The sequence below is a fragment of the Rhinoderma darwinii genome, unplaced genomic scaffold (assembly GCF_050947455.1).
Source record: "Rhinoderma darwinii isolate aRhiDar2 unplaced genomic scaffold, aRhiDar2.hap1 Scaffold_41, whole genome shotgun sequence".
Classification (NCBI taxonomy): Eukaryota; Metazoa; Chordata; class Amphibia; order Anura; family Rhinodermatidae; genus Rhinoderma; species Rhinoderma darwinii.
The window spans coordinates 109,050-123,603 of NW_027463673.1; the positions used below are offsets into that span (position 1 = coordinate 109,050).

Below are 14,554 nucleotides of genomic sequence, written 5' to 3' on the forward strand. Positions count from 1 at the left end.
AGCTGATAAGTGATATATGTCTATAGGTCAGATACTGATATGATGAAGCTGATAAGTGATCTATGTCTATAGGTCAGATACTGATATGATGATGATAAGTGATATGTGTCTATAGGTCAGATACTGATATGATGAAGCTGATAAGTGATATATGTCTATAGGTCAGATACTGATATGATGAAGCTGATAAGTGATATATGTCTATAGGTCAGATACTGATATGATGAAGCTGATAAGTGATATGTGTCTATAGGTCAGATACTGATATGATGAAGCTGATAAGTGATATATGTCTATAGGTCAGATACTGATATGATGAGGCTGATAAGTGATCTGTGTCTATAGGTCAGATACTGATATGGTGAAGCTGATAAGTGATATATGTCTATAGGTCAGATACTGATATGATGAAGCTGATAAGTGATATATGTCTATAGGTCAGATACTGATATGATGAAGCTGATAAGTGATATATGTCTATAGGTCAGATACTGATATGATGATGATAAGTGATGTGTGTCTATAGGTCAGATACTGATATGGTGAAGCGGATAAGTGATATATGTCTATAGGTCAGATACTGATATGATGAAGCTGATAAGTGATATATGTCTATAGGTCAGATACTGATATGATGAAGCTGATAAGTGATGTGTCTATAGGTCAGATACTGATATGATGAGGCTGATAAGTGATATATGTCTATAGGTCAGATACTGATATGATGAAGCTGATAAGTGATATATGTCTATAGGTCAGATACTGATATGATGATGATAAGTGATATTTGTCTATAGGTCAGATACTGATATGATGAAGCTGATAAGTGATCTGTGTCTATAGGTCAGATACTGATATGATGAAGCTGATAAGTGATGTGTCTATAGGTCAGATACTGATATGATGAAGCTGATAAGTGATATGTGTCTATAGGTCAGATACTGATATGATGATGATAAGTGATATATGTCTATAGGTCAGATACTGATATGATGAAGCTGATAAGTGATATGTGTCTATAGGTCAGATACTGATATGATGAAGCTGATAAGTGATATGTGTCTATAGGTCAGATACTGATATGATGAAGCGGATCTATGTCTATAGGTCAGATACTGATATGATGAAGCTGATAAGTGATATGTGTCTATAGGTCAGATACTGATATGATGAAACTGATAAGTGATGTGTGTCTATAGGTCAGATACTGATATGATGGAGCTGATAAGTGATATATATCTATAGGTCAGATACTGATATGATGAGGCTGATAAGTGATATATGTCTATAGGTCAGATACGGATATGATGAAGCTGATAAGTGATATGTGTCTATAGGTCAGATACTGATATGATGAAGCTGATAAGTGATATATGTCTATAGGTCAGATACTGATATGATGAAGCTGATAAGTGATATGTGTCTATAGGTCAGATACTGATATGATGGAGCTGATAAGTGATATATGTCTATAGGTCAGATACTGATATGATGAAGCTGATAAGTGATATATGTCTATAGGTCAGATACTGATATGATGAAGCTGATAAGTGATATATGTCTATAGGTCAGATACTGATATGATGGAGCTGATAAGTGATATATGTCTATAGGTCAGATACTGATATGGTGAAGCTGATAAGTGATATATGTCTATAGGTCAGATACTGATATGATGGGGCTGATAAGTGATATATGTCTATAGGTCAGATACTGATATGATGAAGCTGGTAAGTGATATGTGTCTATAGGTCAGATACTGATATGATGACGCTGATAAGTGATATGTGTATATAGGTCAGATACTGATATGATGATAAGTGATGTGTCTATAGGTCAGATACTGATATGATGAAGCTGATAAGTGATATATGTCTATAGGTCAGATACTGATATGATGAAGCTGATAAGTGATATATGTCTATAGGTCAGATACTGATATGATGAAGCTGATAAGTGATATATGTCTATAGGTCAGATACTGATATGATGGAGCTGATAAGTGATATATGTCTATAGGTCAGATACTGATATGGTGAAGCTGATAAGTGATATATGTCTATAGGTCAGATACTGATATGATGGGGCTGATAAGTGATATATGTCTATAGGTCAGATACTGATATGATGAAGCTGGTAAGTGATATATGTCTATAGGTCAGATACTGATATGATGAAGCTGATATGAAGCTGATAAATGATATATATCTATAGGTCAGATACTGATATGATGACGCTGATAAGTGATATGTGTATATAGGTCAGATACTGATATGATGATAAGTGATGTGTCTATAGGTCAGATACTGATATGATGAGGCTGATAAGTGATATGTGTCTATAGGTCAGATACTGATATGATGACGCTGATAAGTGATATGTGTATATAGGTCAGATACTGATATGATGATAAGTGATATGTGTCTATAGGTCAGATACTGATATGATGGAGCTGATAAGTGATATATGTCTATAGGTCAGATACTGATATGATGGAGCTGATAAGTGATATATGTCTATAGGTCAGATACTGATATGATGAAGCTGATAAGTGATATGTGTCTATAGGTCAGATACTGATATGATGATGATAAGTGATATATGTCTATAGGTCAGATACTGATATGATGATATGATGAAGCTGATAAGTGATGTATGTCTATAGGTCAGATACTGATATGATGTAGCTGATAAGTGATGTGTCTATAGGTCAGATACTGATATGATGAAGCTGATAAGTGATATGTGTCTATAGGTCAGATACTGATATGATGGAGCTGATAAGTGATATATGTCTATAGGTCAGATACTGATATGATGAAGCTGATATATGTCTATAGGTCAGATACTGATATGATGAAGCTGATAAGTGATATATGTCTATAGGTCAGATACTGATATGATGAAGCTGATAAGTGATATGTGTCTATAGGTCAGATACTGATATGATGAAGATGATAAGTGATATATGTCTATAGGTCAGATACTGATATGATGAAGCTGGTAAGTGATATATGTCTATAGGTCAGATACTGATATGATGAAGCTGATAAGTGATATATGTCTATAGGTCAGATACTGATATGATGAAGCTGATAAGTGATATGTGTCTATAGGTCAGATACTGATATGATGGGGCTGATAAGTGATATATGTCTATAGGTCAGATACTGATATGATGAAGCTGGTAAGTGATATATGTCTATAGGTCAGATACTGATATGATGAAGCTGATAAGTGATATATGTCTATAGGTCAGATACTGATATGGTGAAGCTGATAAGTGATATGTGTCTATAGGTCAGATACTGATATGATGATGATAAGTGATATGTGTCTATAGGTCAGATACTGATATGATGGGGCTGATAAGTGATATATGTCTATAGGTCAGATACTGATATGATGAAGCTGATAAGTGATATATGTCTATAGGTCAGATACGGATACAATGACGGCTGTGACCAGCTTTTTTTTTTACTATCTTCTGCTATGTGGTCAGCGACCGCTGCTCCTGTGCTGTTGCGTTAATCCAGATTTTTAGTCCGTTTTTTGCAACTTTCTAGGTCAATCGTTTGATATTAATACAATGTTCACAAGTAGGCTGACATTCCTATGTGTTCTAGATTCTTCCTGTCTGCTCCCGGTGTTTTCCTTCGGCGGCCGAGCCACGTGGGACTGGGGAGTGTTCATTCCTCCCCGCCTGTCCTGCGTTGTTTGGCTGGTGGGGGTGGACACTAGAGGAGGGGATCTATACCATGGCAATGTACGATAGGACGCTATCGTGGGCTGGCAGAGTGCGTCAGTGGCTGTCATTGGTGACCGCTGCCGCACACAATGCCACCCTATGGGGAAAGGCAATCATTACTGTTTTATGCTTCACATGAATCTATTTGTATGGAGGGACTATTTAGGGCTTTATGGGTGGGCTGGACATCATCCCTTGACGAAGCATTTGCGAAACGCGCGTCGGGTTCAGCAGCGGACCCCCGGTCTCTGATCTCCCGGCTATTCCCGTACTGTATACTGTCTGTATATTGCTGCTTAAATGTGATTATCCTGATTGGCATCTAAACATAAATAGAAGTAAATACAATCTGTGCAAAGTTTCAGACTTCGAACCTGCTCTAAAATTATTTATGCATTTTGGGGGATCGCTGGGCCGGATTACTATTTGGTTGTCCTGCTGCGCGATTGTTCCGATTCCATCGTTGATCCTGCGGGGTTTATGCTATTTTATTAGGTTTAATGTTGTCTGTTTGCATTTGTCTAATTTACATCAATAAAGGATCTTTTGTATTTTTTTTTCTTCCTTCCGTTCTGGATATTGTGGGCTTGTTCTGAAGGTTCCCGGATTATTGCGCGGACATTGAACGATGTCTAGACCGCCCTCGCCGTCACCAGTCCGTGTTTCATCCTCCTGACTAGCATTGTATTTCTTGGATGCGAAGTTGATCTACAATCACAACACAAGCTGCATCGAAGAACGCCTTGGAATTCCCTCCAGGTTTGTGAATGGGATTTATAGTTAGAATTCCGTTTCTTCCCGGCCGGGGAGACTTTTCAGCTGCAGTTCGGAGCTCTAGTGTAAGTGATGGGTGAAGCGCTCCCGGACTGGTCGCCACGTAGGACACGCCGACGCTTCTTGGCGAGAGTTCTCACTGTTAATTATTAGTCGTCATGTCGCGTCCGCTCTCATTTTCCTGCTGGATATCGAGCATCTTATTATATTCTCCGGGTGACAATACCACTGCTTGCTGGTCAAAATTTTCTGTTCGTGTCAACTAAATCTCTTGATGTCAGTAAATCTAAAACAGTCACTATATTCAAAGGCAGCCAGTAAATGCTTAGTCCTGACACAGCTGAAGGTTTGTTACAATTGTATGAGTCACGGATTCCCAATCTTTTTGTACTTGGGCCTCACGAGCCGGGACGTAGGGACGTCTGAACCAAGACTAATTGTTTACGTCACCGCAATTTATCTGAATGCGTCTCCTGAAATCGTCCGACCGTTGTAATAATCACAAATGAGGCCGTTCTGCCACCCAAACAGAGGGAGGACTGTGCAGCACCCAATCACGTCTGCTGCCCCTCACCCACAATGGGGGGGGACGCCTGGCTGACGAGGACACCTCACCCTCTGCAGCTACACAGCCCGGACTCTGCTACAATGTATCAGTCTAAACTCCCAGAGAGATGTGTGCAGCTTCTGTTGCTGGAGGTCACAGAGCATTGTCTAGACTGGACACAACTGTAACAAACCCTCAGCAGAGAGCAGAACTGGGTATGTACCGGTTTGCTGCCTCTGAACGTACACAAAAATATTCTTATACACTGGTGGCAATCAGAGATCTTGAAAATGGTAAAGAATAGAAATAGAAAAGTTGCTTCTCAATACAATTTATTTACAAGAAACTGGAAACCGCATTTACTGAAGAACAGCAGAATCGCGATGACATCATCGGCCCCAACGCCGCGGCCGCCGCCCGTGGATTCATGTCTGTACGTGGGAGGCGCGCGCTGTGACGTGGCGGACATATAGATCAGTGTAGGGCGGTGGCGGGTGAGGTCAGTTCTGAGCGCAGATCACTCGGCCGACGCAGAGAAGAAATACAACAATTTGTCCCAGGATGTAAAACACACAGCGCGGCGGGCGGGCGGAGGATGGGCGGGCGGAGTGTCGGGGCCACACCACCACCAGTCACATCCTGGACACAAATAAGGACTGAAGGAAAAGCTGCGGCCCCATCTCCCCGGACAGAAGATCTCACATCCACAAGAAGCCTCCAGAGATGTCAAAGGAAATGATCAAACCTGATGAGCGATCTCCTGAATCTTCTGCAGCATCTCCTCCGACTGCAACTGCTCCAACGTCAAGAGAGACAGTCCCAGCTGGTCCTCCTACAGAAGAGACAGACAACATGAGCAGAGACAGTCCAGCTAACCCTCCTACAGAAGAGACAGAGAACATGAGCAGAGACAGTCCAGCTAACCCTCCTACAGAAGAGACAGACAACATGAGCAGAGACAGTCCAGCTAACCCTCCTACAGAAGAGACCGAGAACATGAGCAGAGACAGCCCAGCTAACCCCCCTACAGAAGAGACAGACAACATGAGCAGAGACAGTCCAGCTAACCCTCCTACAGAAGAGACAGAGAACATGAGCAGAGACAGTCCAGCTAACCCCCCTACAGAAGAGACAGAGAACATGAGCAGAAACAGTCCAGCTAACCCTCCTACAGAAGAGACAGAGAACATGAGCAGAGACAGTCCAGCTAACCCTCCTACAGAAGAGACAGAGAACATGAGCAGAAACAGTCCAGCTAACCCTCCTACAGAAGAGACAGAGAACATGAGCAGAGACAGTCCAGCTAACCCCCCTACAGAAGAGACAGAGAACATGAGCAGAGACAGTCCAGCTAACTCCCCTACAGAAGAGAACATGAGCAGAGACAGTCCAGCTAACCCCCCTACAGAAGAGACAGAACATGAGCAGAGACAGTCCAGCTAACCCTCCTACAGAAGAGACAGAACATGAGCAGAGACAGTCCAGCTAACCCTCCTACAGAAGAGACAGACAACATGAGCAGAGACAGTCCAGCTAACCCTCCTACAGAAGAGACCGAGAACATGAGCAGAGACAGCCCAGCTAACCCCCCTACAGAAGAGACAGACAACATGAGCAGAGACAGTCCAGCTAACCCTCCTACAGAAGAGACAGAGAACATGAGCAGAGACAGTCCAGCTAACCCCCCTACAGAAGAGACAGAGCACATGAGCAGAGACAGTCCAGCTAACCCTCCTACAGAAGAGACAGAGCACATGAGCAGAGACAGTCCAGCTAACCCTCCTACAGAAGAGTCAGAGAACATGAGCAGAGACAGTCCAGCTAACCCTCCTACAGAAGAGACAGAGAACATGAGCAGAGACAGTCCAGCTAACCCCCCTACAGAAGAGACAGAGCACATGAGCAGAGACAGTCCAGCTAACCCTCCTACAGAAGAGACAGAGCACATGAGCAGAGACAGTCCAGCTAACCCTCCTACAGAAGAGACAGAGCACATGAGCAGAGACAGTTCAGCTAACCCCCCTACAGAAGAGACAGAACATGAGCAGATAGTCCAGCTAACCCTCCTACAGAAGAGACAGAGAACATGAGCAGAGACAGTCCAGCTAACCCCCCTACAGAAGAGACAGAGAACATAAGCAGAGACAGTCCAGCTAACCCCCCTACAGAAGAGACAGAGAACATGAGCAGAGACAGTCCAGCTAACCCTCCTACAGAAGAGACAGAGAACATGAGCAGAGACAGTCCAGCTAACCCTCCTACAGAAGAGACAGGGAACATGAGCAGAGACAGTCCAGCTAACCCCCCTACAGAAGAGACAGAGAACATGAGCAGAGACAGTCCAGCTAACCCTCCTACAGAAGAGACAGAGAACATGAGCAGAGACAGTCCAGCTAACCCTCCTACAGAAGAGACAGAGAACATGAGCAGAGACAGTCCAGCTAACCCTCCTACAGAAGAGACAGAACATGAGCAGAGACAGTCCCAGCTAACCCTCCTACAGAAGAGACAGAGAACATGAGCAGAGACAGTCCAGCTAACCCCCCTACAGAAGAGACAGACAACATGAGCAGAGACAGTCCCAGCTAACCCTCCTACAGAAGAGACAGAACATGAGCAGAGACAGTCCCAGCTAACCCGCCTACAGAAGAGACAGAACATGAGCAGAGACAGTCCAGCTAACCCCCCTACAGAAGAGACAGAGAACATGAGCAGAGACAGTCCAGCTAACCCTCCTACAGAAGAGACAGAGAACATGAGCAGAGACAGCCCAGCTAACTCCCCTACAGAAGAGACAGAGAACATGAGCAGAGACAGCCCAGCTAACTCCCCTACAGAAGACAGAGAACATGAGCAAAGACAGTCCAGCTAACCCTCCTACAGAAGAGACAGAGAACATGAGCAGACAGTCCAGCTAACCCTCCTACAGAAGAGACAGAGAACATGAGCAGACAGTCCAGCTAACCCTCCTACAGAAGAGACAGAGAACATGAGCAGAGACAGTCCAGCTAACCCTCCTACAGAAGAGACAGAGAACATGAGCAGAGACAGCCCAGCTAACTCCCCTACAGAAGAGACAGAGAACATGAGCAGAGACAGCCCAGCTAACTCCCCTACAGAAGACAGAGAACATGAGCAAAGACAGTCCAGCTAACCCTCCTACAGAAGAGACAGAGAACATGAGCAGACAGTCCAGCTAACCCTCCTACAGAAGTGAGAGAACATGAGCAGACAGTCCAGCTAACCCTCCTACAGAAGAGAGAGAACATGAGCAGAGACAGTCCAGCTAACCCTCCTACAGAAGAGAGAGAACATGAGCAGAGACAGCCCCAGCTATCCCTCACACAGAAGTGACAGAGAACATGAGCAGAGACAGTCCAGCTAACCCCCCTACAGAAGAGAGAGACAACATGAGCAGAGACAGTCCCAGCTAACCCCCCTACAGAAGAGCCAGAACATGAGCAGACAGTCCAGCTAACCCCCCTACAGAAGAGACAGAACATGAGCAGACAGTCCAGCTAACCCCCCTACAGAAGAGAGAGACAAAATGAGCAAAGACAGTCCAGCTAACCCTCCTACAGAAGAGACAGAGAACATGAGCAGAGACAGTCCAGCTAACCCCCCTACAGAAGAGACAGAGAACATGAGCAGAGACAGTCCAGCTAACCCCCCTACAGAAGAGACAGAGAACATGAGCAGAGACAGTCCAGCTAACCCTCCTACAGAAGAGACAGAGAACATGAGCAGAGACAGCCCAGCTAACTCCCCTACAGAAGAGACAGAGAACATGAGCAGAGACAGTCCAGCTAACCCCCCTACAGAAGAGACAGAGAACATGAGCAGACAGTCCAGCTAACCCCCCTACAGAAGAGACAGAGAACATGAGCAGACAGTCCAGCTAACCCCCCTACAGAAGAGAGAACATGAGCAGAGACAGTCCCAGCTAACCCTCCTACAGAAGAGACAGAACATGAGCAGAGACAGTCCCAGCTAACCCGCCTACAGAAGAGACAGAACATGAGCAGAGACAGTCCCAGCTAACCCTCCTACACAAGAAACAGAACATGAGCAGAGACAGTCCAGCTAACCCTCCTACAGAAGAGACAGAGAACATGAGCAGAGACAGCCCAGCTAACTCCCCTACAGAAGAGACAGAGAACATGAGCAGAGACAGCCCAGCTAACTCCCCTACAGAAGAGACAGAGAACATGAGCAGAGAAAGTCCCAGCTAACCCTCCTACAGAAGAGACAGAGAACATGAGCAGAGAAAGTCCCAGCTAACCCTCCTACAGAAGAGACAGAGAACATGAGCAGAGACAGTCCAGCTAACACCCCAAAAGAAGAGACAGAGAACATGAGCAGACAGTCCAGCTAACCCCCCTACAGAAGAGACAGAGAACATGACCAGACAGTCCAGCTAACCCCCCTACAGAAGAGAGAACATGAGCAGAGACAGTCCCAGCTAACCCTCCTACAGAAGAGACAGAACATGAGCAGAGACAGTCCCAGCTAACCCGCCTACAGAAGAGACAGAACATGAGCAGAGACAGTCCCAGCTAACCCTCCTACACAAGAAACAGAACATGAGCAGAGACAGTCCAGCTAACCCCCCTACAGAAGAGACAGAGAACATGAGCAGAGACAGTCCAGCTAACCCTCCTACAGAAGAGACAGAGAACATGAGCAGAGACAGTCCAGCTAACCCTCCTACAGAAGAGAGAACATGAGCAGAGACAGCCCAGCTAACCCTCCTACAGAAGAGACAGAGAACATGAGCAGAGACAGTCCAGCTAACCCCCCTACAGAAGAGAGAACATGAGCAGAGACAGTCCCAGCTAACCCTCCTACAGAAGAGACAGAACATGAGCAGAGACAGCCCAGCTAACCCTCCTACAGAAGAGACCGAGAACATGAGCAGAGACAGTCCAGCTAACCCCCCTACAGAAGAGACAGAGAACATGAGCAGAGACAGTCCAGCTAACCCTCCTACAGAAGAGCCAGAGAACATGAGCAGAGACAGTCCAGCTAACCCTCCTACAGAAGAGCCTGAACATGAGCAGACAGTCCAGCTAACCCTCCTACAGAAGAGAGACAACATGAGCAGAGACCGTCCAGCTAACTCTCCTACAGAAGAGACAGAGAACATGAGCAGAGAAAGTCCCAGCTAACCCTCCTACAGAAGAGACAGAGAACATGAGCAGAGACAGTCCAGCTAACCCCCCTACAGAAGAGACAGAGAACATGAGCAGAGACAGTCCCAGCTAACCCGCCTACAGAAGAGACAGAACATGAGAAGACAGTCCCAGCTAACCCTCCTACAGAAGAGACCGAGAACATGAGCAGAGACAGTCCAGCTAACCCCCCTACAGAAGAGACAGAGAACATGAGCAGAGACAGTCCAGCTAACCCTCCTACAGAAGAGCCAGAGAACATGAGCAGACAGTCCAGCTAACCCCCCTACAGAAGAGACAGAACATGAGCAGACAGTCCAGCTAACCCCCCTACAGAAGAGAGAGACAACATGAGCAGAGACAGTCCAGCTAACCCCCCTACAGAAGAGACAGAGAACATAAGCAGAGACAGTCCAGCTAACCCCCCTACAGAAGAGAAAGAGAACATGAGCAGAGACAGTCCAGCTAACCCTCCTACAGAAGAGACAGAGAACATGAGCAGAGACAGTCCAGCTAACCCTCCTACAGAAGAGACAGAGCACATGAGCAGAGACAGTCCAGCTAACCCTCCTACAGAAGAGTCAGAGAACATGAGCAGAGACAGTCCAGCTAACCCTCCTACAGAAGAGACAGACAACATGAGCAGAGACAGTCCAGCTAACCCTCCTACAGAAGAGACCGAGAACATGAGCAGAGACAGCCCAGCTAACCCCCCTACAGAAGAGACAGACAACATGAGCAGAGACAGTCCAGCTAACCCTCCTACAGAAGAGACAGAGAACATGAGCAGAGACAGTCCAGCTAACCCCCCTACAGAAGAGACAGAGCACATGAGCAGAGACAGTCCAGCTAACCCTCCTACAGAAGAGACAGAGCACATGAGCAGAGACAGTCCAGCTAACCCTCCTACAGAAGAGTCAGAGAACATGAGCAGAGACAGTCCAGCTAACCCTCCTACAGAAGAGACAGAGAACATGAGCAGAGACAGTCCAGCTAACCCCCCTACAGAAGAGACAGAGCACATGAGCAGAGACAGTCCAGCTAACCCTCCTACAGAAGAGACAGAGCACATGAGCAGAGACAGTCCAGCTAACCCTCCTACAGAAGAGACAGAGCACATGAGCAGAGACAGTTCAGCTAACCCCCCTACAGAAGAGACAGAACATGAGCAGATAGTCCAGCTAACCCTCCTACAGAAGAGACAGAGAACATGAGCAGAGACAGTCCAGCTAACCCCCCTACAGAAGAGACAGAGAACATAAGCAGAGACAGTCCAGCTAACCCCCCTACAGAAGAGACAGAGAACATGAGCAGAGACAGTCCAGCTAACCCTCCTACAGAAGAGACAGAGAACATGAGCAGAGACAGTCCAGCTAACCCTCCTACAGAAGAGACAGGGAACATGAGCAGAGACAGTCCAGCTAACCCCCCTACAGAAGAGACAGAGAACATGAGCAGAGACAGTCCAGCTAACCCTCCTACAGAAGAGACAGAGAACATGAGCAGAGACAGTCCAGCTAACCCTCCTACAGAAGAGACAGAGAACATGAGCAGAGACAGTCCAGCTAACCCTCCTACAGAAGAGACAGAACATGAGCAGAGACAGTCCCAGCTAACCCTCCTACAGAAGAGACAGAGAACATGAGCAGAGACAGTCCAGCTAACCCCCCTACAGAAGAGACAGACAACATGAGCAGAGACAGTCCCAGCTAACCCTCCTACAGAAGAGACAGAACATGAGCAGAGACAGTCCCAGCTAACCCGCCTACAGAAGAGACAGAACATGAGCAGAGACAGTCCAGCTAACCCCCCTACAGAAGAGACAGAGAACATGAGCAGAGACAGTCCAGCTAACCCTCCTACAGAAGAGACAGAGAACATGAGCAGAGACAGCCCAGCTAACTCCCCTACAGAAGAGACAGAGAACATGAGCAGAGACAGCCCAGCTAACTCCCCTACAGAAGACAGAGAACATGAGCAAAGACAGTCCAGCTAACTCTCCTACAGAAGAGACAGAGAACATGAGCAGACAGTCCAGCTAACCCTCCTACAGAAGAGACAGAGAACATGAGCAAAGACAGCCCCAGCTAACCCCCCCTACAGAAGAGACAGAGAACATGAGCAGACAGTCCAGCTAACCCTCCTACAGAAGTGAGAGAACATGAGCAGACAGTCCAGCTAACCCTCCTACAGAAGAGAGAGAACATGAGCAGAGACAGTCCAGCTAACCCTCCTACAGAAGAGAGAGAACATGAGCAGAGACAGCCCCAGCTATCCCTCACACAGAAGTGACAGAGAACATGAGCAGAGACAGTCCAGCTAACCCCCCTACAGAAGAGAGAGACAACATGAGCAGAGACAGTCCCAGCTAACCCCCCTACAGAAGAGCCAGAACATGAGCAGACAGTCCAGCTAACCCCCCTACAGAAGAGACAGAACATGAGCAGACAGTCCAGCTAACCCCCCTACAGAAGAGAGAGACAAAATGAGCAAAGACAGTCCAGCTAACCCTCCTACAGAAGAGACAGAGAACATGAGCAGAGACAGTCCAGCTAACCCCCCTACAGAAGAGACAGAGAACATGAGCAGAGACAGTCCAGCTAACCCCCCTACAGAAGAGACAGAGAACATGAGCAGAGACAGTCCAGCTAACCCTCCTACAGAAGAGACAGAGAACATGAGCAGAGACAGCCCAGCTAACTCCCCTACAGAAGAGACAGAGAACATGAGCAGAGACAGTCCAGCTAACCCCCCTACAGAAGAGACAGAGAACATGAGCAGACAGTCCAGCTAACCCCCCTACAGAAGAGACAGAGAACATGAGCAGACAGTCCAGCTAACCCCCCTACAGAAGAGAGAACATGAGCAGAGACAGTCCCAGCTAACCCTCCTACAGAAGAGACAGAACATGAGCAGAGACAGTCCCAGCTAACCCGCCTACAGAAGAGACAGAACATGAGCAGAGACAGTCCCAGCTAACCCTCCTACACAAGAAACAGAACATGAGCAGAGACAGTCCAGCTAACCCTCCTACAGAAGAGACAGAGAACATGAGCAGAGACAGCCCAGCTAACTCCCCTACAGAAGAGACAGAGAACATGAGCAGAGACAGCCCAGCTAACTCCCCTACAGAAGAGACAGAGAACATGAGCAGAGAAAGTCCCAGCTAACCCTCCTACAGAAGAGACAGAGAACATGAGCAGAGAAAGTCCCAGCTAACCCTCCTACAGAAGAGACAGAGAACATGAGCAGAGACAGTCCAGCTAACACCCCAAAAGAAGAGACAGAGAACATGAGCAGACAGTCCAGCTAACCCCCCTACAGAAGAGACAGAGAACATGACCAGACAGTCCAGCTAACCCCCCTACAGAAGAGAGAACATGAGCAGAGACAGTCCCAGCTAACCCGCCTACAGAAGAGACAGAACATGAGCAGAGACAGTCCCAGCTAACCCTCCTACACAAGAAACAGAACATGAGCAGAGACAGTCCAGCTAACCCCCCTACAGAAGAGACAGAGAACATGAGCAGAGACAGTCCAGCTAACCCTCCTACAGAAGAGACAGAGAACATGAGCAGAGACAGTCCAGCTAACCCTCCTACAGAAGAGAGAACATGAGCAGAGACAGCCCAGCTAACCCTCCTACAGAAGAGACAGAGAACATGAGCAGAGACAGTCCAGCTAACCCCCCTACAGAAGAGAGAACATGAGCAGAGACAGTCCCAGCTAACCCTCCTACAGAAGAGACAGAACATGAGCAGAGACAGCCCAGCTAACCCTCCTACAGAAGAGACCGAGAACATGAGCAGAGACAGTCCAGCTAACCCCCCTACAGAAGAGACAGAGAACATGAGCAGAGACAGTCCAGCTAAACCTCCAAAAGAAGAGCCAGAGAACATGAGCAGAGACAGTCCAGCTAACCCTCCTACAGAAGAGCCTGAACATGAGCAGACAGTCCAGCTAACCCTCCTACAGAAGAGAGACAACATGAGCAGAGACCGTCCAGCTAACTCTCCTACAGAAGAGACAGAGAACATGAGCAGAGAAAGTCCCAGCTAACCCTCCTACAGAAGAGACAGAGAACATGAGCAGAGACAGTCCAGCTAACCCCCCTACAGAAGAGACAGAGAACATGAGCAGAGACAGTCCCAGCTAACCCGCCTACAGAAGAGACAGAACATGAGAAGACAGTCCCAGCTAACCCTCCTACAGAAGAGACCGAGAACATGAGCAGAGACAGTCCAGCTAACCCCCCTACAGAAGAGACAGAGAACATGAGCAGAGACAGTCCAGCTAACCCTCCTACAGAAGAGC

General features: G+C 46.8%; 1 protein-coding gene across 1 annotated transcript in view; it reads right to left on the reverse strand.

Annotated features, from left to right (window-relative positions):
• Positions 1-5,384: 5,384 nt before the first annotated feature.
• The window catches only part of ERCC2 (ERCC excision repair 2, TFIIH core complex helicase subunit), a 43,401-nt gene continuing 34,231 nt past the window's right edge, over positions 5,385-14,554 (reverse strand). The window contains exon 21 of the mRNA XM_075848466.1: positions 5,385-5,901. Within this exon, the coding sequence (XP_075704581.1) occupies positions 5,809-5,901 (93 nt within the window). The 3' untranslated portion in view covers positions 5,385-5,808. The remainder of the gene's footprint in view (positions 5,902-14,554) is intronic.